The sequence below is a fragment of the Solanum verrucosum genome, unplaced genomic scaffold (genome assembly GCF_900185275.1).
Source record: "Solanum verrucosum unplaced genomic scaffold, falcon-dt-bn FXZP01000032.1, whole genome shotgun sequence".
NCBI classification, from domain to species: domain Eukaryota; kingdom Viridiplantae; phylum Streptophyta; class Magnoliopsida; order Solanales; family Solanaceae; genus Solanum; species Solanum verrucosum.
Genome location: NW_026020569.1, coordinates 1,622,513 through 1,649,835, shown reverse-complemented (window position 1 = coordinate 1,649,835; position 27,323 = coordinate 1,622,513). Strand labels below are relative to the sequence as shown.

Below are 27,323 nucleotides of genomic sequence, written 5' to 3'. Positions count from 1 at the left end.
GAATGCAACATTTAGCATTACTCAGGGGGAATTCAATATTGAACCAAAACGAGAAATACTCCTAAACATACAAAGTTGCTTGCCTAATAAACTTTGAAATAGAAACAATTTCCCAAACTCAAAATTAAGATAAACCTAGATATGTCTATGTGTCTGTGTGAAAGAAATATAAATCCATAAAGATTAAATCCTAGATCTTCCTCAGGCTGCAGAGAACGCACTGGAGTCATGACAACGTAGCTTGAGCAAACAAGAATGTCCACACAAGAGTACTGCTAATCGCGAAAACTGGTGTAATCAAATGTTTGATCATTTGGGGTGGAGAAGCATTAGTTTTATCTGATGAAGAAGGTGCAGGAGAAGCTGGCAAAGGTTCTTCAACATTTATAGCTAATTTCATTCCATGGAAGCAGTATCCTCCACTGCTGATAAAGTAATAAGGTCTTGCCTGAGTTAGATGAAAAACATCTCTCCCACCCCTTGTAATGTTTGATATAAAATCGCGATCAATACACTGCTCATAGTTCGTCTGGTTCACCTCCAGTACGTTGTAATAGTGCTTGTCAAACACAAAATCTGAAACGAAACCACAAGTGAGGTTCAGCAACCATTTAATTAGTTCTCAGAAAATCATGCAAGTTTTATTTAAATTGCACCGATTATGTTTCACTTTCAATAGACATAAGACAAAACAAAATCATATTAGTATGAGATATAAAGGTGAAGGAGTCTCACAAAGCCAATCACCAAGGTAAAAATGTTGATGAGAAGCCCAATCAGTATAGTTAACATTTTGGTCCCAGCCATGCTTGCCGCCCACCTTGTCAAGTCCACTGGTTGCACACTCGATCAATCCTAACAGCATCATCAACCTTATCATTATCAGTAGATCAAACCTCATTGGCACAAATAAGGATATTTTTCTCAAGTTGAAATTTGCTTAAGAAAATGTATTAGCCACACAATTGCTACAAATTCAAAGGAAATTTTATTGTTTTTGGTATTTAACAGTGATTGATAAGCATATATATGGTGCATTTTGACAGTGAGGATACAGCCATATATATACAGGGAGGAATCATCGGGGTAAGTCTGCGTGAATCCTCACGCATACCAAATGAGCAATGAAATAAATGGCAAAAAAGTGACTAATTATGTACCTTTTTTTACTATTCGTCGATTTAGGACTTTGATGCATTTTTCTCGAGTTATTGGCTAAAACCATCCCTCAACTATGACTCAAATCTAATGTACATCCTTATATTATCTAAGTGAGCATAAAACATCCTTATACTATCTAAAAAATAACAAGAATCATCCTTCAATCTATTTTTGTTAAGAAACTAGTTGAACCAATAAAAAAAACTAATTTGGTCATGTTTTGCCATGACGAGAACTCAAAGTTACCTAAAAAGAATAAGGATAAAGATAGGAAATGAATCCTTCATTATCGGAATTTAAATTTTGTGTGTTGTTAGTTCATATGTTTTTTGCATCATCAAGTAAATTGACTTGCAACAATACATAAGTTTTGAAATATTTATACAGTAGGTTCCGATGATTAGAAAGATTATGTAAAAAAAATCATTTTAAAATATTACGTCCAACTATTTAGAGGTTTTCTTTAATAAAATATTTAGGGCATATGTACTATATATACAATGCAATTCGCATTTTATACAATGTACAGAAATGCTGGAAATTTAGTGAAATTACGTAGGCGTTTAGTTATAAAAATAAAAAAAGGGAAAATGCATAAGTACCCCCTCAGCCTATGCCCGAAATCCCTGAGACACACCTAACATTTACTAAGGTCCTATTACCCCTCCCCCCCTCCCAAACTTATTTTATATATAATTTTCTACCACTTTTCGGCCTACGTGGCACTATCTTGTGGGCCCAACGCTTGTTGACAATTTTTTCAAGGATAGTGCCACGGAGGCCAAAAAAGGGTAGAAAATTATATATAAAATAAGTTCGGGGGGTAATAGGACCTTAGTAAAGGTTAGGTATGTCTTCGGGATTTTGGGCATAGGCTAGGGGGGTACTTATGCATTTTCCCAAATAAAAAAATAATTATTGTATTCGAAAATTTTGAAATTGGAGTAGTATTTGACCATATTTTTACAAAGAATTTAGAATTTCAATATATTTTGTCTGAATATGATTTAAACCCTCAATTTCTAAAAATTAAAAAAAATTTACTTAACTTGACTAGCTTAACCATGTGTACATATATTCATTCGACTTGACACATTTTTTGTTGGTAGCGTGAGTTTCTTAAAAAAAAATAGACAGAAGGATGAATCTTGCAACTTTTTGAATAGTTCAAGGATATTTTTTGTTCACTTATATAACACAAGGATGTACTTTAAGTTTAGGTCATACTTCAAGGATGATTTTAGCCAAAAACTCCATTTTTCTCCTTTGATGTGTGCCCCAAACTCCTGATTTGTTTCGAGTATCATGTCAAATGAGCAGGTTAAGTTGAATTTGAATAAATCGGATGAACTAGGCTAATAAATAGGTAGATCATTATTGATTGGGCTAAAATTGGCTAAGTTGCGCGGACTCTTCACTTTCGATGCCACATCCGTATCGGATTCTCCAAAAATACACTACTTTTAGCGAATCCGACATGCACACCTTGATATTTTTGAAGAGTCCGAGGAAAATTGGTTAATAAATGGGTCGTAATTTAAGTAGTCTAATGTTTAGTAAGTAAGTTTTAATTTATTTGTTTGTTTTTTCTATGATTTATTCAAGTGCCTACGATTTTGTTTTTTTTTATCATGGTTATATGTCACATGTTAAATAGAAAAAATGGTCGTTTTAAATATTTTAATAAGATTTTTTATGAATTAATTTTGAGCTACATATTAATCCAGATTTTAATGGGTTGAATTGGGCAAATCACAATGAGCTAAAGTAATATATAAACATGTCATAAATGAAACCACGTTGGCAAAATCACATTTTTATAAGCTAACTTAAGCTTTCCTAATTTCATGTTACTGCAAAATAGAATGCTTCTAACCTTCAGAGCTAGGGGTGAGCTTAGAGATGTCAAATACTCCCCGTCTCTAATTACTTGTCCATTTTTTTTATTTTGCACACCTATTAAGAAAACAATTATTGATATAGTGAGTTTACCATTTTACCCTTATTAATTATGAAGTGGAGGAATTAAAAATTTAAGATTTCCAAAAAGTCTACCTTTTTCAAAGTAATTAATTGAGGGTATAATAGGTAAAAAAAAACTTTATTTTTTCTTGATTTGTCAAAATTGATAAGTAATTAGAGACAGAGGGAGTAGTGGGTTGAGAATTGAGATGGTTTTGAGAAGACAAAATGGAAGTTAATAAATATGCAATGTTTTGTCTCATTCAAAAGTTACTTGGGTTGAAATGAATTTGGCTAACATAAGGAAAAATGTGGGTCAAGAATTCTTACTTCAACGGGTCGTTGGTACGAGGAATAAAAGATAATATCCTGAAATAAAAATTGAGTCAATCTCATGTCTAATTTGAGGTATTAGCTAATTTCAAAGTTATATTATTCTACGGGGAAAAACTTATCCGCACCGGGTATTTACATCAAGCCAATGCAATTCTCATTATTACGTGATTTAATGAAGTAAAACACATGTCAATTAATTATGGTTAAATAAAATGAACTATAAATTTAAACACATGGCATGCATGTATTGACTTGGTGTAAACACCCGATGCGAGTAAGTTTTACCCTACAATTTGTACTAAAATTGTGGGATTACTATCTCATATTAAATGCGGAATAAAATAATTTATTGAGATATTTTTATTTATTTCATCCTATATACCAAACTATCATTTAGTGTAATTATTGTCTATTTAATTTCATTTTTTTCTTATCACATAACTAACAGAGCGTAAAAACAAGACCCAACTAATTTAAGTAATATTCTTTTAATTTGTCTCAATTTATGTGACACCTTTTCCTTTGTACAAGATGCCTAAATTCATTTTTAAGATAAAAGACATGGCTATTAGCATAGAAGAGACAAATATTAATGCCTCTTCCATATGAATGTAGATATTGTATAGAGAGCGCCTGAAATTTCTCACATATTTTGAACACCATAAAATTAGTAATTTCTTTTACCCTTTCAATTTAATCATCATGATTTGCTTTCGACAGTTAAATTATAGTAATTTTGATCAATATTTTAAAAATATTTTATTATTATATTAATATGAAGAAAAGAAAGTTATAATTTATAATTTTTCATCCAATTTAATTTAATTTAAAAATATTATGTCAATATACTCAAATTTACCTTTGAGTACAATTTAAACGCTCAAATGGGCTTCGTTCATCCTGAGCCCCATTTATCCAAGCAGTGTCCATAAACATAATTGCAAGTTATTGTGCGTGCTTTTTATTTGATGAAATTTTATAGACCAAAGTATTCTTAATTATGATTTAATTTTTCAAGGTAAAAGTTTATAATTTTTTTTTATTTGATATAAATCGTGTAGTATCTAATTCACAAGGCATAAATTAAAGAACTTTTACCTTATCCGACAAAAGTTCATAGAACTAAGAGACATAATTTTGTGGGTTGAAATTGAATTTATGTCTGACAAGGCATAACTTGTATCTTGCAAATTTTACCTTGCTGTTTTTTTGTCTCGTAAGGACATATTTGTGGATTATGAACTTCTTAAGGCACACTATTTGAAATTGAGCTTATGTCTTGTAAGATATAACTTGTGCCTTCAGATTATTTTTAATGTTGAGGCTATTTTTTTATTACTTAAATTATTGAATAATAAAAATTAAAGATCATCTCAAAATAGAGGTATTCGTGTGAATATTCCTAATTTAGTCCTTCAAATGAATTGCTCTTTAATTTTTATTCTATAAATGGATTGATCTTTAATTTTTGTCCTACAAATAAGTTGGTCTTTATTTTTTTTGTCTTTTAGTCATCAAACTTACATCTGGTGAAAAATAAGTTCTTTAAAAATTAAAATAACACAACTTTTAAAATATTATGATATAAAAATATAAACGTATGTCATGTGAAAAAATATTTATTACTAGAGATAAAATTCAAAAACAAGCACAAAAAGGGACAAAAGTGCAAAATGCCCGTCCAGAAATGCATTCAATTCATTGGAATTACAGAACTAGGTCCAGAAGAAACTAGAATCCGATTGACAGAGCCTCTTACGTTAGTTACAGAAACGGGTGCAAAAAGTTCTTCAAAATTTCAAATAACTCTTTCTTTGAGCGTTTGATCATAGTTTATTGTGATTTTTTTTAAAATTACAGAAATCACATACTTTTAAAGCAAAATTACAATATATCCCTTAAAAGTTTATAATTACAGAAATCTTTCAAAACGGATTCAATAATATAAGCGCTGATACATTAATTTGATGAACTTAATCGTTAAGTAAGATATATTACATTTTATACATGATACACTAATCTGATGTACATTTTATACATGATACATTATCTGATGCGCGAGATACATTAATCTGATGCGCGAAAATGAGGGATTTTGGAGATTTGTAAAACTTATAGGGGATAATGATAATAAGTAAACTAAAAGGTGAGATTTCTGCAATTTTTCCTTTTTTTAAAAAAGTATCTTTTATTTTTAAAATAAAAAATGATATTTGAAAATCAAAGTAGTTTTAGGCTACAAACACAAATTAGAGTGTTTTTTTTTTAAAAAAATGTGAGTAATTTAGAGTAAAAATAGTGAAAACTATTTTGTTGTTTTTGTAATTCTTGAAAAGAAAAGTTCTTTTAGAAGTTCAACTCTGCAAAAAAGTGAAAACATCTCATGGCCAAATACTCGCCCATTTTTCGTTTGGAAACCAAAAAAAAATCAGATCACTGCAAATGTGTGTTGGCAAAATTATTGGCGTTGGGTAGGAAACCAAAAGAAGTTGGAAAAATATTGAAAAGGTTCCTCAAAAAATCAAACAAACGCACTGAACAAGAAAATGGCACAAAACAATATTTTATTCCTATCTACTTTTCTTCAACCCCAACGATATATTATACATTACATTATTGGAAACCAGCTGTTAATTAACTTGTGAGAACAGAATCAAAAGTCACATGGCAAGGGCCCACCATTCCCTTGCCAGGTAGTATTTGAACCCATTGAAATAACACACGCAACTTATTTTCCTCTTTTATATTAATATAACCTAAAATGATCACAATCTATCATGTGAGCTCTTTAATATGAAGACAAACTTTTCATAACTAATTTGCACTGGAGTGGACCTGGACCACAATCTAAATTTAGATGACTCCAAATTCAAATCGAGACAGCTAATTACAACAAAATAATGATAATTAAGAGAGGTATAACAAATGAACAGAGTAAGTAACATGAACGGTCTCCGTCATCCACGCGATCAATTTCTCCAATGAAACAATTGTAAACTTGTTTAGGTAACAACATAAATAAACAAATTTTTCAAATCAACCCCCCACACCAATTTGATCTGAAATAAAAAATTGATTTTCAGGTCAAATGATGATGGCACTTAGTGGGAAAAAAAAAAGATGATAACTTTCAAGAAAAAAGAAAATACGAGCACACAAAAAAAAAAAAAATCTAAACACTTTCTTGACACTTGGTTTAACTAATTATCTGAAGCATCCAGCATTTATGGTTCAATTAACCATCCTACCAGAGCAGAAGAAATGCATCCCACGCAGCAGCAGTTGCAAAAAGAGCTGGTATCATTATCTGTCCTTTCAATGAGTTGAGCAAATTTGTTGAACTGCTGCGTACTGGAGCAGCTTTTGGTGGTGGAGGTGCCTTTTCAACATGAATAGCCACTTTCATGCCTCCATAGCAGTATCCTTTGCCACTAGCGAAATAGTAGGTTTTAGTCACATTAAGCGGAACAACGTCCCTTCCTGCTCCAGTGGTCCAATTGTGGAGAGGATGATCAGTATTGCAGCTCTCGTAGTCGGTCTTGTTTAACTCAAGCACATTCATCTGGTTCCTGTCATACACAAAAACTGGGATGGGAGAGGAAGAGTTATTGAACAGCGACAAATAACTGAAGATATCTCATTATTTTACAATACTAAGAGTTTCATACGTATAGAGACTGAGTAACTTGTAATGTGTCTTTAAGTTATTGTGAAGCAAGATAAGCATAGCAATCAGCAAATACTACAAATGTATATGCACAAGTACACACTTACACATCATTGAGCCGTTCGAAAAATGATAAAATATTTCTTCACTAGATTACACATTATGCACCAAACTAGATTAGAGAAATTAGCAACGCTTGTCCAGCATTAGCTGGAACCAATACTGTGACAACTGACAAACATATTTGTCCCTACAAAACAACTGGATGATTCTGGACATGATCAGCCATGAGGGTGACATCTAAGCACGTGGCTGGAATTGTTGTCTTATCCAATGTTTTATTTCTCTTTTGATTAGCTATAATGTCCTACCAAATCCATTTTTACAAGTTTTTAATTATTGCAAATTGGCTTAAAGATTAGAATATCATACAAAAGTGGTTACTTGAACTTCAGATCCAAACAAAAACACTTGAGAGTAAAGACAGAATTTTACAGTAAAAAAATTGGATTTACCTTCTAATAACAAGAAGCTCAAAACAATTTCTTTAATCAATGGCTCACATAACAGCTAATCTGTCTGTGCTAATGCAATTTAAGAAATGGAAAAAAAAAAACAAGTTTGAGATCCATGGCGAAGTTACTTAGCCATCTCTACAGTAACACAAAACTGAGGACAGTGAAGATCATGAATAGAGCAGGAATTTGGTGATATCACAACTTTTTTTCTTCTTAATGAGTAATAAAGGAATATTCTTGATGTAAAAACAAACAGCATAAAGGAAATACTGGGGGCAAATGTACATCCAAAAGAGAACGTTACGATGTGTGAAGAATGGTGATATCACAACTGTCGCTTCTTGATGTAAAAACAACCACCATAGAGGAAATGCTGGGGACAAATGTACATCCAAAAGAGAACATTACAACGTGTGAAGAATGGTGATGATATCGCAACTATAGAACTAAAATGACAAGTAATTCAAGATGATGCTTTCATTCATAGTAAAACAGTAGAATATGTGTGCGATTTAGATCTAAGTAAACCCCAAAAAAAGGAAAGGGCAACATTAAATTTCAAACGAAACACCATTGCCTTTATGAAGAAGCCGCCTTTTCCAGAGCTCAACGCAGTCATAAAAAGGAAAAACTTCAAACTTTCATCACCGAAAATGCCCAGCTGGAAACTCTATAATTCAAATTAGGTATAAACAGAGTAAATGACATTCTAAATGCAAAGCTAAAAACATAGATCTGAACGACACAGAAGATTTCTAATTTTAGAAAATAATTCACTCCTTCACAGAAAAAAAGGCAATTTACACCAGACCTTCACTATCTAGCAAACGCCAAGTTAATCAAAGCTTCAGAAAGTTACTCCTACTAATTAGCACTAGAAAAGGTAGAGCTCCAATTATAGAAAGCAGCAAAACCCAGTAAACCACAGAGCTTAAACAGAAAACTCAGGCTCCAAGCTCCAATTGTAGAAACAAAATTATACTCATATTTATACTAAACCCCGGGTATATTTAAGATCCGGACTAATTTCTAATTAAGGAGACATTAGTAGAAGGCTAGAAGCAAGCTAAGAACAGTAGAAAATCTTAAGAATGAGCAGAAAGAAGAGTAGATCTAGAGCTTACAGAGCCAGTCTCCGTTGTAGAAATGTTTGTCCTTAGCCCAATTGGTGTAATTGACACTGTTAGTCCAACCAAATCTCGATCCCACAATGTACCGAACCGAGTACACTTGAGGCAGCATAACGAGCAAGGCGCATGTTAGCACCACCGCCATTGTCGGCCAACCAAAGTTCCTCCTTCTCACCACCTCCATTGCTACAGTAATATACTAGAGTTCTTAGCTAGAAGCTCTTCTTTCCAGATGCATGTGGACTACCTTATTTATAGTTGAAACTTTACTCAACTGTAATTTATCTTTTACTAACTTTTGCGGGCATTTAGGGAAAGTTGATTTTGTCATATTTAGTTTCGAACTCGAAAATTTTGATTAAAGATAAATAACTTATTCATTGCACTAAGTCCATCAAGAAACAATTTATCTTTTTTTAACTATTTTAGAAATTACCTTCTTTTTATCTTCCTATAATAATAATAATAATAACAGAACATGATATTTTTTAATTAATAAAGTGGAGTAACGCATATATTAAGCTAAAAGCAATGTCAAAACTTAACAGCTCATTTATCACATAGGATACGCCTACCCTCAACTGCATGTGATCCATTACTACCACCTTTTAATCAAATTTTGAACTCAACTCATTAACGGTGCAAGATACATTAGTTAAGTGAATTATATGCATTAAGTATTATGTACGTTATTCAATTATTAATTTACAATATAACATATTTAAAACATATTTAAATTATAAATCATATCCACAATAAAATTAAAATAAATAATAAATAAATAACTAAATTTTGAACTAATCTCTATAAATAACTCTAATCAATAACAAAATGTCTGAGATAGCTTGTTGCAATCAGTAAGTTTAGATCAAACTTGTAAGTTTCTCAAACCACCTATAGATGAAATTAAATTGTATTTCATGACAAAAAATTTTATTGAACAATATTAGTATAGTCTAACTTGTTAGGATCATATTTGTTAAAACAACCGACACAATTTTACTGTTGAGATTATGAATTGCTGACTTTTTATGTTTTAGAAACATGATAATCAGTACAAGAAAGTTTATGCGTTGAAAAAATGGAACACAGCAGACAAAAATGCCAAATTTAGCATTTTTTTCATTTAAAATGAAAAAAAATCAAGAATTTCACAATAAAACTTAGGTCCAGCTAGGCATTTCTGGTCTGAGATTTACGGCTTACATTTGCAACCACAATTTTATTTTATTTTTTCAGATTTGATATGGTATACAACGCAATTGAACTTGAAAAAAAAAATTCAAAGAATGACGGATTCGATGCACATGAACATCAAATATAAATATTAGAAATAGTATATACTAAGAAGATAATGTTTCAAACTTTTCTCAGATGAAAACAAAAATAAATACTTCTATAGAAGTTTGTGTGTTTCTTTGTATGTTTCTAGTAAGAGAATCGATTGTGACCTATGAGTAGTGGTGGCAACTGAGCGGGTTGGGTCAAATTTGGGCGGGTTGAAAATGGGTCAACATAAAATGGGTAATAATTCAACCTGCTCATATTTGATATAGGTAAAAATGGATTGGGTAAAATACTAGTTTACCCATATTTTATCCATATTTTCATGAGTAAATAGTTCTCTACATAAGAATTCAACATGGAGAAAATATTTTAGTCTTTTTTTAGATGAAATATGTTAAAAATGTTTCATTTAGATTTATTGTATCATAAAAGTAAAAAAAAAAAATCCTATAACTTTTCAATATAAAATAAATTTATGTTTTCCTGAAAAACAAGTAGATTTTTTATTTATTTTCTCATGTTTGGTTGGTGAGTAGAAAATATTTTTCGGAAAAGATTTGTAGTGTTTGGTTTATGAATGAAAAATATTTTTGAGAAATATCTTTTATTTTTACTAGAGTAGAAAATAATTTTTGAAATTGAAAATATTTTTAAAAACAAACTTAATTTTTTTGGGGGATTGGGGAGGGGGGGGTGGTAGGGGGGATGGCAGGGGTGGGATCGAGGGTAGGGGTGAGAAAATAAAAATTTGAAGTTGAAAATATTTTTTAAAAACAAACTTAAATTTTTTTTTGGGGGGTGGGGGGCTGGTAGGGGATGGATGGGGCTGATTGGAGGGGGGGGGGAGGGGTCGATGGTAGGGATGAAAAAATGAATTTTTGAAGTTGAAAATATTTTTTAAAAATAAACTTAAAACTATTTGTTTGGGGGGTGGGGGGGGCTGGTAGGGCGTGCGTGGTGGCGTGGGGGGGGGGGGTCGAAGGTAGGGGTGAAAAAATGAAATTTTGAAGTTCAAAATATTTTTTTAAAATAAACTTAAATTTTTTTTTGGGGGGTGGAGGATGTAAGGGGTGGGTGGGTGTGGGGGGGGGGGGGGTCAAGAGTAGGAGTGAAAATGTTTTCCTTCATAGCAAACACACCCTAAAACATGCTTAATGCACTTTAAGCAATGTCAATACTAGTACATGATTTGCTTATTTTACACTATTATTTATTATCCAATATAAAATTAAATAAATAAAAAAAATATAATTAAAATTAACAAAAGAAATGTACATTTAAAATAGATATTTTTGGAGGGCCAAAGACTTCGCATTTTCAATTATAGAGAAAAATAATTAGTTTTGATAGAAGAACATAAGAAGGAAGAGAAGTTACAATATATTTGGTAATATCATAAATTTTGAGTGAATAAAAGTTAGAAGCTTAACTCATTTGGCTAATCCATATTTTACCAATATTTTTATGGGTTGAATATGGGTATCAACCCATATTTTACCCATGTAAAAAGTCACTCACCCAAGCCATTAAATATGAGCTCATTTTGCCGGCACTACATATGAGGTATAAATGTTGTAAATGTTAGTTTTTTTTTAAAATGAATAATGTTAAATATTAGCTATTTTAAGTGTATATTTAATTTCACACATTTTTAGTCAAATTCCTAGCTCCACCTATGCATTCATTTCAAAGTTAAAAACAGATACAAGGACTAGTTTGATTTTAATATATATGATGTGTAAAAAGTAAATTTTTATTTACACACTTGGTAAGTGTTTGGTCACCCACTAATCGCAAGATTACATATTTATTATATATATACTTATAAGTATAATATGTTTATACCTAACATAATTTTTCGATGTTGATCGGGAGCACTTTTACTCGAGCATTTTAGACAGGTAAATTCGGCTACATTTTTGTGGAACTAAATTTGACACTTGAGTAGATCAGAGCTAACGACGGATGGAAACTCTTACTGGCTTTTGGAGACTTATAAAGTCATCAACATGAAAATAGCAATTCCTTCACTTTCTCTGGTAACAGTCAAAGAATATGAATCCTGGTAAAGTACACACACTGAAAAAAAAGGCTGCACTGACAGACCAGCTTATTACTCAAAATTATATCTCTTACACGGACTTAAAAAAAATCATAAATTACAACTGGATATTAACATATTCTCAGGCGAAGAATCACATATTTATAGGCATCTGGTGGAACAATATAATATTGTGACTTCCATCGGATCGGATGTTAGTTTTTTTCCTAATCCAGTCTTATCAGAAGATGCTCAACTTGAACTTCCTTTGTCAATGGCATTGAACAAAAGTGGGATTGTGACTCTATTAAAGTTGTAATTCTATCTATATAAGATCATTAACTTCAGGGGCGGACCTACAGTGGTTCAAGTGGGTTCATATGAACCCACTTCGTTGAAAAATAACACTGTATATATATGTATATTTAATCAGTTTATAAAATTTTATATGTATATATTAAATTTTGAACCCACTAACACAAGTCTGAAGCTTAGCCGAGTGATTGAGGGGGTTCAATTCTCCCAGCCAACCTGGGATCGAATCCCCATTGCCACATTTTAGTTAGAAACTATAAAAAGTAGAACAACTTTTTACTTTTACAATTAAAAGTCCAATAGTCAACAACTTTTGTTCTTTTTGTTTTAAATTATTTAAAAAAAAAAAAACTCAACTACAAAGGCACTAATCCCTATTATTCTCAATTCTAAAAACCCTTTTGTCTTCTTCTTTGTTGAATGTTTTTCGCTCTTGATTCTAGTCTTTATATATACATATATGATTATTGTGGTTATTTTTTATTTCTTCAACTAAAAAATCCCTTATCATTCTAAAATCAACAAAAAAAAAATTCTATGTATTCGATTATGAAATTAAGGTTATAATTATTTTGTTTAATATTTTGTTTTTATTTGTTAAATGTTGAATGAAGAGAAATCATTCATAATATTTTTTTATTTTCTTAGTTTATATTGAAGCCTAATTTTTCGTCCATCTTGTTATTTACCGTCTCATTCATAAGTCAATGTAATTTTTTTTTCAAATGTATTAACATTGTTTAGTATAGTCAAATATGTATGTTGTTAGCCTCATAAAAATTACAAATAATATTAGGTATATTTTTATATCTTGAACACACTTCGTGAAAATCTGGATCCGCCACTGATTAACTTGACTGAATACAAGATCAGTCCATTGTTCTTTTTCTCTGGAAACTATTCTCACACTCCAGTTATATTTTATTTGAGCTTATTGTATCTTAAGTTCTTCGGTGCTTGCCATGCTTTGTGACAGATGTTGGCTACTTGTGAATCACATTAAAGGTAACTTCTTTAACCAAAACATATAACTTCATGCACACACTTAGTTTAACTTCAATGAATGTTGCAAAATTTAATGCAACTGGTTGTGTGATGAAAATTTAAACAAAGATTGATTTTTTGAAGCTTGAGAATGAATGTTGCAGATCTAATCCCAGTTTTGAGTTTGGTCAGCACAGTTGTGTAGTAATTGGTAACCAATTTCAAGCATGACCTGCAAATTAAAAGCATGGTCGAAGACTCGAAACCAATGTCGTTATCAGAATAAAATAGGTGCCAATTCTTGCTTAGAATCAAGATATTTGCAATACAAGAGAGTAAGACATATCCATTCATGCATTGTTGACAAATGTGTTTTTATTCCATAACCTATCGCACATAAAATAAGACAGAGATTCTTGTATGAGTCAAGAAGATATTAACACTGAACAGTTAAATACCGTCAACCAAATGCTGCATCGATCAGTTATGTCAAGCTTATTTTTTCTTATGGGGATAACTGAGTGATACATAGTTATGCAGATTTTACTTTTTCTTATGCAGCAAACAAATGGCATACTGTTTATGCTGAGATTTATTTTTGCTAATGAGTCCAACCAAAGGATCCCTAAGAGAAATAATCGTTTAAAGTAAATGCATTATAAGGAATTTCATGAGAAACAAAGAATGGCCATAATGGACAATAGAAAGGACAGAATGGATCTGATCAATTATAGCAATTGTTGTGTTCACCACAATCGGAATAAACTTATTATCAACCTGTTCGAGAACTTTGGCACCCTCCAGGCAGTTTTTATCAATGGTATCAGGAACCGATGAATCACCGATAAAATGCAAGACGTCAGAAGTGACATTGAGTATAGAATCCTGATTCTTAAGATTCGCTGTTCCAGTACCAGTCTGCATCTCATATTGGAAAAAGTAAAAATTCATCATCTTAACAAAATAGAGAAGAAGTCCCAAGAACATCTGAGATATAGCTAAGGTAAATAACTGTAATATCTGGAGGGAAGTCCCTCCATTTTCTCCCAGAAACTTCAGTTTTTGTTGGTGCAAATTGTGAGTAAAAAAAGCCAGGCATGACAATTCTGTTACAAAAATCAGAACATATGCAAGATGGAATTTGAAAGAGACTATGTAGTGCAGGAGACTAAGAAATAGACATTGTAATCTCTAAGGCTTTCATGATTAATAAGAATGCAGTCTAAGATAATCTTGAGAAGTTGGAGAAAGAAATGCAGCTAATTGACTGAAACATTCAGCTCTTAATTCTTATTCAGGTCAGGAACAAATGACAGGAATGGTTTATCTTCTTTTGACTTCCCATTGCGTGTACTTGTGCACTCCCCTTGAGCTTGTAATTTGCTATTCCAGATGTTAACAAGTTTCATTTTCACACTTGGCCTGATGGAGAAACACCAGGTCGTGAGAGTTGCTAACATATTTGATTGAGATAATATCAGCAAGACACCTAACCCTCCGAAGAAATTTGATAACATTACCTTTCGACAGAGAATAAACTGTCACCACACTGTAATGTTCAACGAAGATAAATGCTAGAATCAAACAAAGTGTAGAAAAGATAACTTATCACATCCCTTTATCCATGCTTGTGTACTTCCACTGTGTAAACATCAGGACCTGAGATGTATCCTGAAAGCTTGAATGAACAATTGCTTGCACTCAATTTGTTAAGGGAACTCAGATGAATCCCAAACCCACTGGACAATAGTGGCAACGGAGAAGGAGAAACACCTGTGCAAAGCAGGTCATCCTCACTGCATGCAAATAAACAAAATCTAAAAAAACAGACAGGAAATATCCTTAAGTTAACTGGTGTATCAAATATGGACCTTTCAATATCAACAATTTTGAAGGAGACACTGGGATGCACAAGGGCGATTCTCAGCAGAAACTCTTTCAGAGAATGTAAGACCTTGTTTGGGCTTCCGGATTATATATGCAAACCAAAAGATCAATAAGATCAGAGTATAGCTTTAGAAGTGAAGTATGTAAATCAATTTTTTTTTTACTTGTTTGTGTTTGAGGAAAACTAGAAAGTACTTGAAGTGCATTTGCTTCCTTCGAACTGGTGGTTGTAAAATTCATCACAAACCCACCTGAGATGTCGTGCCAAGCAACAGTTCTTTAGCTTCACAGGCAACATGTTTGATAGAACATCCAAGGATGAAAACAAACCAACAGCCCTTAAGCTGTGATGATGACAAATGAAGTTGAATAGAGTTGGGTCAGGAATTGGAGCTACCCTTATCTTGGTGAGGCAAACCGTTAAGGCATCTCTGTTTTGCAACCGAGGTCTGCAGCCATGGCGTTTGCTTTGTCTCCTTTTGCCTGGTTTTTTCAACAAATCTGAGCCTTAGGAGAAAGAATTGGCCGAAAGACGCTTGATACGGCACATCTTAGAGTACTCCACCGGGTTGATGCTCTTAACTGTCCCATTGACGATGTCCGATCAAATACCTAAATCAATTTTCCAGCCAATCTACTGTTCTTCCCATTATGTTGATATTCTTGCATCCATTAAAAAAGAAAGAAGGAAAATTCGAGAACTTGATATTGGCAGATTTTCTTGGTATTCATGCACGCATTCTCTTTAACAAAAATTCAAGAACTTGTTGGATTTTTAAAGTTACCTTGGTATTCTTAGATGCATAGTTTTAGGAAATCAAAGAAAATGTTGTTTTCAAGAATATATTGACATTGTACATCTTACATATTCAGGAAATTCAAGAAATCTTTTTTTTTAAATTATGTTGTTAATCTTGCCATGTGTGTATAGGATGTTCAAGAATTTGTATTTATCTTGTATGAAATATTGGGTTTTTTAGGGGTGGTTGCCTCCCTTCTCTAGTAAACCCCGATCTTTTTTGAAGTTTTGCACTAATGCTAGTTTGCATTTTCGGTTTTGCAAGTAATTACTTGTGAACCCCTTTTTGTTAGATTAGCTCAGAATGAGGCAGCAGAGAGAATAATGAGATTTCTATTCAAGGGTGGTTTCCCTTCTCTATGCTTTGCCTATGATTCTTCCATTTTCTAAACAAACCAACAACCCTTAAAAAAGATAAGATACATATATAGAGTACACTACAGTTTCTGGGTTTTTTTCCCAGTACTGGTTGTGGACTGTGATTTTCTTGAGCTGAGGTTGATTGGAAACAACCTCTCTAGTCCCCCACAAAGGACCGGGGTAAGGTCTATCTACCAATGCTAGCTTTTAATTATAGGATAAGGTTGTGATGATGACAAATGAAGTTGTATAGAGTTGGGTCAGGAAATGGAGCTATCCTTTCTTGGTGAGGCAACCCGGTAAGGCATCTCCGTTTTGCAACCGAGGTCTGCAGCCATTGCGGTTTCTTTGTTTCCTTTTGCCTGGTTTTATAACAAATCTGAGCCTCAGGAGAATTAATTGGCCGAAAGACACTTGAAGTCTTGTGAATCCCCTTTTGTTAGGTTAGCCTATAAAAGGCAAGAATGAGATAGCAGAGAGTTTCTGGGTTTCTTTTCATTTTTGCACCCTTGAACGTATGCTCATAAGGCAATATCCACAACTATACAACAACAACATGACTATGAAAATTAATAAAGAGGCACTGATGATTTCTGGGCTTACTAAATTTGGGCATTGAGATTACTCAACCTGTATCTTGCCGGGGAAACCCAGTATGGCCTGTAATTGAGAAGCATAAATCACACTTGCAATCGTATGTTGCAGCCATGGTGTGGTTGGATTCTCTTTGGCCTTATCGTAACACAAATCTGAGCCTCAATTTGCTAAAGAATAAAGGAAAAAGGGTCAAATTTACCCATGTACTATGCATAAGGGGCAATATGTTTTCCATGATTAATGTGTAGATATTGAACTCATGCCCTTCTGATTTGCAGTTTGAATGCTTTTCATCCGCAATGGACCTTAGAGCCTTTTTGCACTTTTCACCTTTGATAACAGCTGAAGTTGAGCTGGAACATATATATATTGGTGCTTTGGCACTTCTACCCAGCTTCTGGCGACAATATGTGCTTGTTTCTTTCATCTTTTGTTATGCTTTCTTTTTGTCTGGCCATTTTAACTATGGTTTTGTATGCTTCTTTACACCAGCGGCATCAAAATACAGCCATTCAGATGATATGCTTTCCCAGCAAGCTTTGGCTTTAAAGGAGAGGCTCTGAGCTCTGTTTCTGACGTTTCTTTGTTGGAAATTGTTAGTAAAACTCATGTGAGGCGACATGGATATCGTAAGGTTTTGGCGGTAAAGCTCTTTTGAGATTTAGTTGGTAGTATCTATTAGGATAGGTATAAACCTACTAACTTGGTCTTTGTTCTTAGCACTCTGTTTACAGGACGACGAAGTGTTTGTACCTTGGAATTGATGATTGTAGACAAAATGTTTGTACAACAGGAAATTCTGTATAAGCCTACCTGATACATGAGTAGACTGATGTTTGCTAATAAGTAAATTTCTTGGGATTTTTCTTTTGCGGTCATTGTTCGTGATGTATTTTACCACCAACCATTTCGAAGGAACCAAATGCACTCCAAGTACTTCTAGTTTTCTCACAATTCAAACAAATAAAAAATATTGGTTTACATACTTAACTTCTAAAGTTGTACTCTGTCGAATGATCTTTTGGTTTGCATATATAATCTGTGGAAGCCCAAAGAGGGTCTTGCATTCTCTGAAAGAGTCTGTGCTAAGAATCGCCCTTGTGCACTCCAGTGTCTCCTTCAAAATTGTTGATATTGAAAAGTCCGTCTTTGTTATACCAGCTAACTTATTTCCGTCTGGCTTATTAGATTTTGTTCATTATCATGCAATGAGGATGACTTGATATGCACACGTGCTTCTCCTTCTCCCTTGCCGCTATTGTCCAGTGGGTTTGGGGTACATCTGAGTTCCCTTGACAAATTGAATGCAAACAATGTTCATTCAAGTTCTCAGGATACATCTCAGGTCCTGATGTTTACACAGTGAAGGTATAGAGGCCCAAATTGATGGATGAGAGTTGTTATAAGTTCTCGTTTTTACACTTTGTTTCCCTAACAACCCTTGTTTAATTTGCAGGTCCTTCAATATTTCTGTAGCCACTTATTTCAATATAATTTCCTGAACAATTAATCTTTGCTTAACATTTACTATATCGAATGCTTGTTTTTAACGGTTTTCTTGTTTTCCTTGACCCTCTAATGCAGATATCAATCCAAGATTTGTTTTCAAAGGACCAATACATAAATTACTTAAATAACACAGCGATGAGTTTTGACAGTCTTCTGACATTGAGCTACGAATTAGATCTCAGATATATCCACTTCTTTTGTTGAACCTAAGCTGCCCAAGATCTTTATATGATTCGACTTTCGTGCCTTCAACGACCTCTCTGTGGAATTCGAGGTGAGATTTTCTGTTATTTACTTGTTTTGGGGGTTGGGAAACGAACTTGAATCTTTGGATTTATTTTTATTGAATTGAGTTTGTATTGTGAGAATTGGTTTGGGTTGTTTTTTGTAAAACGTAGTATATCATAACACCTAATCTTTTTTTGAAACTTCAATGTGGGTGAAATAAATAGGTTAAAAGACTGGCTTAAAATCTTTATTTATTACTAATCGTATTTAATATAGGACCCCCTGGCAGGCAAGGCCCTTGCGTCATAGCTCGTCCCGGAGAACAAAATAATCCCCCATTTATTATAGGAGAACAATGCAAAACCCGGTTTCTAACTTCTTTTAGTTGCAAAACTAAATCGGCCAATGTTAAAAGGACATGCCATACTGATTGGAGTGTTGTATTTCTTATTACAATGTGTTCGCTGCTTCTTAGACTGACCATTCTTCCAGCTTTAACTTAGTCTACTGGTTTTTGCTTACCCAATCATTTCGCTTCCCTTTAAATTGATTTTGCAGTTTTTTTTTTTTCAAAATGTACGTCAACTTTTCATAGATCTAGATTTTTGTTACATCAATCTTCTTGGAGCCTTGCTATCTTTAGGAGATGGTGACATCCAGATGTATATTAATTTTTTGATTTCTGACCACGTACTTTTTGAAATGATATGATTCTTTGTTGTTTCTCTCTGATTTTAATAGAAATTTATTGCATACATCGGTAATGCATGTTAATAAGTTTGTGATGGGAGAACAATTATAGCTGGCAGATCAATAGAAGATGCCCCATTTAGGTAGTCTCTTGATCCTGATGACAGTTCGAATGTGATGCATGAGAGAAGGAAAACATTTACCCGGAGCTGTTCTTTGCACAGAAGCCTGATATATGATGGATCATTTTGATAGTTATTATAGTGTTGGATTTGAAGTAGCTGATGATCTTAACCAGGTCTTAAATCAAAAGGTATCCTAGAGGCAAGAAATATATTTTGAGAACTTCTCCAGGTGCAAAACTCAGAGCAAGGCATTGCAAAGGTCAATATTTTTGTCAGCAGATTCAGAAAAATGGGATTGAAACTTCTGTTAAACATGAAGTTGTTGTTACTATAGTTTTGAAAACATGGAACATATTCTCTTGGTCCTTGCCATAAATAATTTGGAAAAAGAGGACTGCTTGTTCCCAAAGTTTGACCTCAAATTTTATGATCTTTCTAGAAAGAATATGGCCAGTATAGGGGGAATTGATCGTAGTTCAGGTCCTTCTGAATACCATTATGATTGAAATGATTTGACACATGCATTTTCATGGTGAAGAAAATCTTAATAATTACTTGACACCACGAGCTATGCTCTCTGCTAGGGTGGATGGGAGCTCGCATAAATCGATTGATGAGTTTGTAAGGAAGAATAGTAGAGGAAGTCATTCAGCTCCTCCATTATACCAAAGCAAGAAGTTCTTTGCCACGAGCGAGTCTTCAAGAACGACAGCAGGAAATAACAATATTAAGACTGTTCATGATATGCCACTTGTGCCAGGTAATTTGTCCTTGAATGCTCGTCTGTTTTAATAATCAAAGATGACAGAAAATCTATTCAACTAATTAAATGTTCTTGTCCATCGTGCAGAAACAAGAGCTGCATATGAAACCTTTAAACAAATCTGGAAAAGCACATTGAAAAAAAAAAAAACCGGCACTAACAGAAACAGCATGGGAATTCATTGGAAAAGACCAGCTTATAATGTTCATTATTCAAAAACATATCCCTCTTTTACTTTCTCAAGGGCAAAAAATCATAAATTACAACAGGTTTTTATCGACATATTCCCAGGAGAAGAATCACTGTTTAGTTTTTTAACACCTCCATGTTCATTTACAATGCTAGAAATCACTATAAGAAACCAAGTCCCATCATATATTTATAGGCATCTGGTGGAACAGTATAATATTAGCGCAATAACTCACTGGTCATGTATTCCATCAGGTGTATTCCCCCCTAATCCAGTCTTCTCAGAAGATACTCAACTTGAACTTCCTTTGTCAATGGCATGATCCAGTCCCCATACAGTTCGGCAACTAGGGATGGTTTTATTTTGTACACGGGATCACCTACATTTTCCGGTCCATTGTTCAGTTCCTGTCCATAAGTTTTGGTTTTCATTTCTACTCTATTTTTGATAGCCTCTTCAACAGTAGGGTAGGTTAGTAAATCCATCAGTCCGTTTCTGTCCTGGAGAATGATAGCCATCACAAAATATCAAATATAAGTGCTCTTGCGTATCTTTAACACGAATTCACGAAGCACAGAAATTAAGCCGAATCCACTCTCTTCAGCAAAAAAAAAAAATTAAGCAATTTCCTTCGACAAAAGTGGACGTATCAGGAAATGGATTACCTGTGCTTTTATAGCAGCCTTATAGACATCTGGTGAAGCTCGAAATTTTGCTTCGGCAACAAATTTTCCATAATGAATTCTCTTTGACAAGGTCTGCATATAATTATAAGGTTGCAGCAATCAGTACATTGAGTACACCTGCAAACTCTTAAGGCAGTGGATAGAAGAATGCTTTCAGATAAGAACACCGGTAGGGAATCTCAAGGCAATTTCTTGGTGTCATTTTCTTTCTAATCTATCGTATCCAGTTACCAACGGAAATTCTGAAATCAGCATATTAGATATGTTGCTACATAACAGCTCCTAAATCACTAGCGTTAATGTAATTTGAATGTCAATTTCACACTAATGAAGGCAAAAGCAGTCTAGAGGGCACAAATCAGAGAAACAAAAATTTCCAAAATCATTTGATTAGCTGTCATCCTTCCCAACAATAGATCGTACGAAATCCTATACATATCTATTACCTCAGTATCATATAATACCGGCTGATACTCCTGCACAGTAGGCGCGGACTAAGTCTGCTGTTCGTCTATGATTCTTCTTGTTCAAATTAATTTTTTCCTAGCACAAACATTTTGCAATGTTAGGTCCGGACCAGCTGTCGTGCACCTCAACTAATTCCACGGAATACCTGCCACCTCCCACCACCTTCCACCACTAACAAGTACCAGGTAACTCTGTCCACCAAGGCTAAGGACAAGCGGGAAGAATCAAGAATCACCTGCTCCCGCTGAGAATTGAACCTAAGACTTCATGGTTCTCAACCACTTCATTAACCACTAGGTCACACCCTTGGGAGCTGCTCGCCTGGTCTTTCTCCGTTCAAGCGAAAACTTACACTGCTACCAATATCAGTCATTCTTATAGGCCTTCTCTAATTCTCAGTCTAAATTTTAAAGATAGCAACATTACTTTTTGTATTGTAAATTGTAATATATGTACAACTATTGATAGTACTGGAAGGAATTATGATTACCTTTTATGTAAGATACTGTTAGTCACCCATTCGCCCCCCTCCCACAAATGCTAACCTACAAGTCAACCTCTTCCGATCTCTCTATCTCTAGCATTATCTACCCACTAGAACCTCCACTCCCACTTCTAATGGGTGTAATCCGTCTAAGGAAGATTTTAGTTCCTTCACCATGCCAAGCCCTTGCTGACTATAAACAATCACTCAAATTGGACAAGAATTCCATGCCTCACTCATTGTCTCATTAGCACCAATCCATAACAAAATAGGATAAAAAGAAAGAGAAACAGAACCGGGAAACATGGTTGGGGTGATTGAACAAGGGAAAAAAGGGCTTGCTAGAGGGTTAGTTGAATACAAACTGTCTATGATTATTTGGTACATGGGAGACAAGGATTCAAGTACAGCAAAAGCCAAAAAGAATAGGTGATTTCTCTTAATCTGCCTGAGCTTTGATGCATAGAGTCACCCAAATATAAATACTGGTGGGATGCAAGAACTCAATGAAATAGTCAAGGTACGCACGTACTGGCCATGAGGACAGGGCAAAGAAATATCTAGGCTTCTAAGTTTTAACTATATACATGCACAGATTTCTCAGAGAAAATAGCTGTGGCAGTTCGCTAGTAACAAGAACGGTCGAATAAAATAGGAACTAAAGCGAAACATAGTGTCAAGGGGAGGGAAGGTAAGCTATTCCTGATGTATCAGGAAAACTATCATCAAATCTGACAAAATTTTGAGAAGTTGTTGTAAAGGGATGGATTAGATTCTTCTTAAGGTATCACCACAGTCACACTTATTTTCAAAGCCTTGAGTTCATTTTCTTCACAAGATGGTTCCTACTGTCGTAAAGATATTGGCAGTCAGCAGTCCAGAGAGAAGATTCAACAGAGCCTTAAAAGGCAACTTCAAGGAGCCAACTAACAAATAACAAGAGTTGTGTTGATGTTTTTGTTCTAAAGAAGGGACTTGAAAAGGCAAAAGTATTGACACTGCGTAAGGGACAGCATGGAATTGCAAATATATAATATGTCAACAAGAAGAGCTACGAAAAGCAATATAAGTTCTAGTGCCTAATCTCAAGCTAATTCTGAAGAGACAAAACTTAAAAGAAACAAATACCTGCAAGCAAATGGTATCACATACTGCTGTAGATCCAAAATTACCATCATTGCCTTCCTTCACTAATCTTGGGAGAAGTTTCTTGAAGTACATTTCCCATATTGTGACATTGATATTTATTGAATCAGCAGCTGAGTGCAGAACCTTTATAAATCAATTAAAAGGTTTACTCATGAGTGGATGACCTAAATAAGACTGGATTTTTTGATAAAATTATAGGGAAATACTACACAACTCATCATCCTATAACTGAAGCAGAAAATCCAAGTTCAATGTACATGTCCTTTCAATGGACAGGACCCAACACAAAACTTACATAGAGGACAGATAAATCATTCATTTCTTGGTCTGTACACTTTGGACACAGTTAGGGAAGAAATTTCCCTAGCTTATCGCAACATATATTTAGCATCCAGCGCATCATTCTAGAAATTCAATGTCTGATGATTATGATTACAATATAGAAAATAGAGACGTGTATATGAGTTATTTTAAATTTCTTGGGTTATTCAGGGTCTTAATGGATTATCAAGGTATTGACCGATGCATGTTCAATATTGAAAACAAGAGCAAATCACAATGCAATGGATATTTCACCTTTGGATACTGCATGGGTGGCAACATTGGCTCAGGTAATGCTTTTGGGAAGAATGGGTGCTCATCAGGGCTTGTGTATCTTCCAACCTGTAAAGCCATCCATCAGAAAAATATGCAAAGAAAAGATATATTTTATCCACACAAGCTTAGGATGAAAGTACCTTCGCATGAAGCTTTTCAGTTTCTTTGACAATATACTCAACCAAAGAGCCATGGAACCCGTCCATCACAAAAACATCAGGATCATATGTCTCCGCATTGAAACAGTACTGAGCTCTCTCCACAAGGCTGAATATTATGCTATCTTCTTGTCGAATTAAAGAGTTCCTTATACCATCGAGAGTGTAACTTTCTGTCTCATCTATTCTCTTTATTTCCCTAGGAAAAGAGCAAGACACATCAGAATACATGTTTTCTGAGTTGTAATTACGGCACTAAAGTATTTTAATATGAAGTTAGGTAATGCCCATCTTGTCCATCTCTTTAATATGAAGGTAAGTAATGCCTCCACACTGCAAATAGACACTTTTTAAAGATGTGCAAGACACAGCATGGTAGTCTCACTTCACCTACTATCCAGTCTCTTTGTCCCAATTTATGAGACACCCCTTCTTTTCCTTTTTAATTTGTCTTAAAAAGAATGACATATGTCTATATTTTAGAACAATTTACTTTTAAACTTCTCAGCTTATTAGATGATCTTTAGTCACATAAATATCTATGGGAATGTTATATATACCAAAAGTTTCAAGAATCTTTCTTTCTTAAATTTCATACAGAGTCCAACACCATCACATAATTGAGATGGAGGGAATAATACACTTTTTGTCACATTAGATTCCAACCCTATTTCTTCGACATTCCATAGTTCAAAAGAACTTAGGGATCAGAAGGTTGAACTCCATTTAGATGTCCAATAAATTTAAGTTCCTCACCATGTGCCCAAAGGATCCAAAACTTAGACATACAAGTTTGGACTATGTCTACAGAGTACTATGTACCTTCCAAATTAACACACACAATAAAAAGAGGAAGATTAGGTGAAAGTTGACTAAATTGGGAGAAACTGGACTCAAAAGTTGGACTTTTCTTGCATTGCTAATTGTTGATGCCAAAGCCATGTACAATTTAATGGGAGCTGACACACAGACACAAGAATATCAGTGCAACGCATAACTTAAGATGGGGAAAAGGAAGTCAAAGTCCCAATTCACGTCCCAATTCAGTAGCATTAAAGTTTATCCTGATCCAAAATAACCATACAAAAACTAAACAACCATCAAGATAGTTTGACAGTAACTTTGTAAAAAAAAAACAGAACCCAAAACTCAGAATCCAGTAAAAAATCAAAACCCATAACAAAAAATTCACTGTGGCATTAACCCAAACGCATGCAGAGCCTTATAAAGATTGAATTTTTCAAGAAACATATTCCTTTCAAAAAAATAATAATTTGAAGAGTAAAGATTGTATCTTTTTACCCAAGAGAAGCTGCAAAAGCTTGAATGGGTCGAATGCCATGCTTAATGGTACCTGAATTTGATAACTGAAACTTAAGAAAATGTTTAGGCAATTTTTGATGGGGTAAAAGGGTATTGTTTCTTGAATAGTTAGTAATAAGAGGGGTTGTAATGGGAGTAGATGAAAGTCTTAACAATTGAGCTTCCATTACAAACAGGGATAGAGAAGAAGAAGAAGAAGAAAGGAGAATATTTTGGCTGCAAATGTAGTTTAAGAAAAATGCATTTGAATAGAGGGGTTTTGGAGTTTGAAGAGTTAGGTGAGTTTTCTCCGCCTGGTGAGGTCCACTTGGTGGGTGGGGCTGTTAGGTATCTGATGCGATATCCTCCTACTACCTAGTCTTCCTCTGTAAGGTGGATTTTAAAATACAATATCTTTTAAAAAGAATTTTCTCAACTTTTAGTGATCAAATATTTGATTTGTCAAATTATGTGATTAATTTGATTTGTCATTTGTCATCTAAAATAAATACTAATTGATTTGTTAGTTATTAAAGCATTTTATTAAGGATAAAATGAGTATTTTAAAAATTACATTATTACTATTAAATATAAAAATATGTCCTTTTTTGTTGGAGAACTTACTAAAAAAAGTGAATCATATAAATAAAAATAGAAAAAAATAGAAAGAGTAATGAGGATTCTGTGTATTAAGAAATTAAGTAATTTTACCTTTCTATCCTTATTTAATATTTTCTTAAGTCAATTTTTCAATAAATAATGAATATGCTTAGATTTCAAAAATTAAAATGCACTTAGATGACTATTTAAATTTTTGAGTTTTTTTTTTTTAGCCAATTTTTTTCACCAATTGATCTAAAAAAATTTATTGAAGCTTCAACTTTCAAGATTTTTTTTTTATTTTTTCTCCATTTTTTATTTTTAATTTGTTTGTTGAAATTTCTTTTTCAAAATAAGTTTTTATAGAATAGTGAGTGGAGAGAGTAATTAATTAATGTATGAAGTACTTAAATGAATATTAATTACTTGTTAGTTTTCCTAGGTTAGTCAAAGTATATATTTTCAAGACTAATTAATTACTCTATCAAGGGTATATTAGGAAGAATATGGTAATTTATGCATTGATTTTATGAAATGACAAGTATTATGGATCAACTATTTGTAGAAAGGGATGACATATAAAAATGAATGGAGGGAGTACTATATTATCCTTTGATTTTATAAATTTAATGTTTTGACTTTATTAAATTTAATGCTTTTGAAAAATGTGTTACTCCCTCCATTTCAAATTAATTGAATTGTTGAGGTGTTTCACACCCTTTAAGAAAAGAAGATTAAGACATAAATTAGACATAACTTTCCATTTTTATCCTTGTTAATTATTATCAAATTTATGATTAAAATAACTAAATATTAATTAATAATTAATTCCAATACTAATTAATTAATGATAAAATTGGAAGAACATTTTAAAAATAGTCTTGAAAATTGAATAATTAAGTTAATTTGAAAAATGACTCAAAAATTCAATTAATTTGAAATGGAGGGAGTAGATGATAAATAATACTCCTACTCCCTCCATTCCATATTAATTGAATTTTTGAGGCATTTTTCAAATTAACTTATTTATTCAGTTTTCAAGACTACTTTTAGGGTGTTCTTTCAATTTTACCCTTCATTTGGATTTTCAATGTGATGATTTCAATAAATTTGACAATAATCAATAAGGGTAAAAATGGAAAATTATGTTCAATTTATGTTTTAATCTACTTTTCTTAAAGGGTGTGAAACACCTTAAAGATTCAATTAATTTGAAATGAAAGGAGTATTTAATAACAAGGGTAAAATAGACACAAAGGACAAATTATCTCTTGATTTTCTAAATTGAACAAGTATTGTTAAATAACTAATTTTAATATAGTGAACAACT

At 33.3% G+C, this 27,323-nt stretch overlaps 3 protein-coding genes, 1 long non-coding RNA gene and 1 pseudogene across 4 annotated transcripts; 1 reads left to right on the top strand and 4 right to left on the bottom strand.

The window, feature by feature from the left end:
• Positions 1 to 226: 226 nt before the first annotated feature.
• LOC125810972 (lamin-like protein) lies at positions 227 to 901 on the bottom strand. The gene is made up of 2 exons (XM_049490469.1): positions 736 to 901; positions 227 to 576 (listed from the first exon to the last, which is right to left on the bottom strand). Exons 1-2 carry the CDS (start codon positions 899 to 901, stop codon positions 227 to 229), a joined length of 516 nt encoding a protein of 171 aa, XP_049346426.1.
• A 5,477-nt stretch (positions 902 to 6,378) lies between these two features.
• LOC125810673 (lamin-like protein) lies at positions 6,379 to 9,007 on the bottom strand. Its single transcript, XM_049490142.1, has 2 exons — positions 8,769 to 9,007; positions 6,379 to 7,044 (listed from the first exon to the last, which is right to left on the bottom strand). The coding sequence occupies exons 1-2, from the start codon at positions 8,956 to 8,958 to the stop codon at positions 6,704 to 6,706; spliced, it is 531 nt and encodes a 176-aa protein (XP_049346099.1). The 5' UTR covers positions 8,959 to 9,007; the 3' UTR covers positions 6,379 to 6,703.
• A 5,478-nt stretch (positions 9,008 to 14,485) lies between these two features.
• On the bottom strand, positions 14,486 to 15,608 carry LOC125810675 (uncharacterized). The gene is made up of 3 exons (XR_007441883.1): positions 15,273 to 15,608; positions 15,061 to 15,197; positions 14,486 to 14,823 (listed from the first exon to the last, which is right to left on the bottom strand). It is a non-coding gene; the product is annotated as an uncharacterized LOC125810675 (long non-coding RNA).
• A 1,735-nt stretch (positions 15,609 to 17,343) lies between these two features.
• Positions 17,344 to 20,388, top strand: LOC125810971 (uncharacterized; annotated as a pseudogene).
• Positions 20,389 to 20,536: 148 nt separating this feature from the next.
• LOC125810668 (chorismate mutase 1, chloroplastic) lies at positions 20,537 to 25,639 on the bottom strand. Its single transcript, XM_049490137.1, has 6 exons — positions 25,394 to 25,639; positions 24,074 to 24,290; positions 23,913 to 23,999; positions 23,316 to 23,459; positions 21,215 to 21,307; positions 20,537 to 21,049 (listed from the first exon to the last, which is right to left on the bottom strand). Exons 1-6 carry the CDS (start codon positions 25,579 to 25,581, stop codon positions 20,816 to 20,818), a joined length of 963 nt encoding a protein of 320 aa, XP_049346094.1. The 5' UTR covers positions 25,582 to 25,639; the 3' UTR covers positions 20,537 to 20,815.
• Positions 25,640 to 27,323: the final 1,684 nt, after the last annotated feature.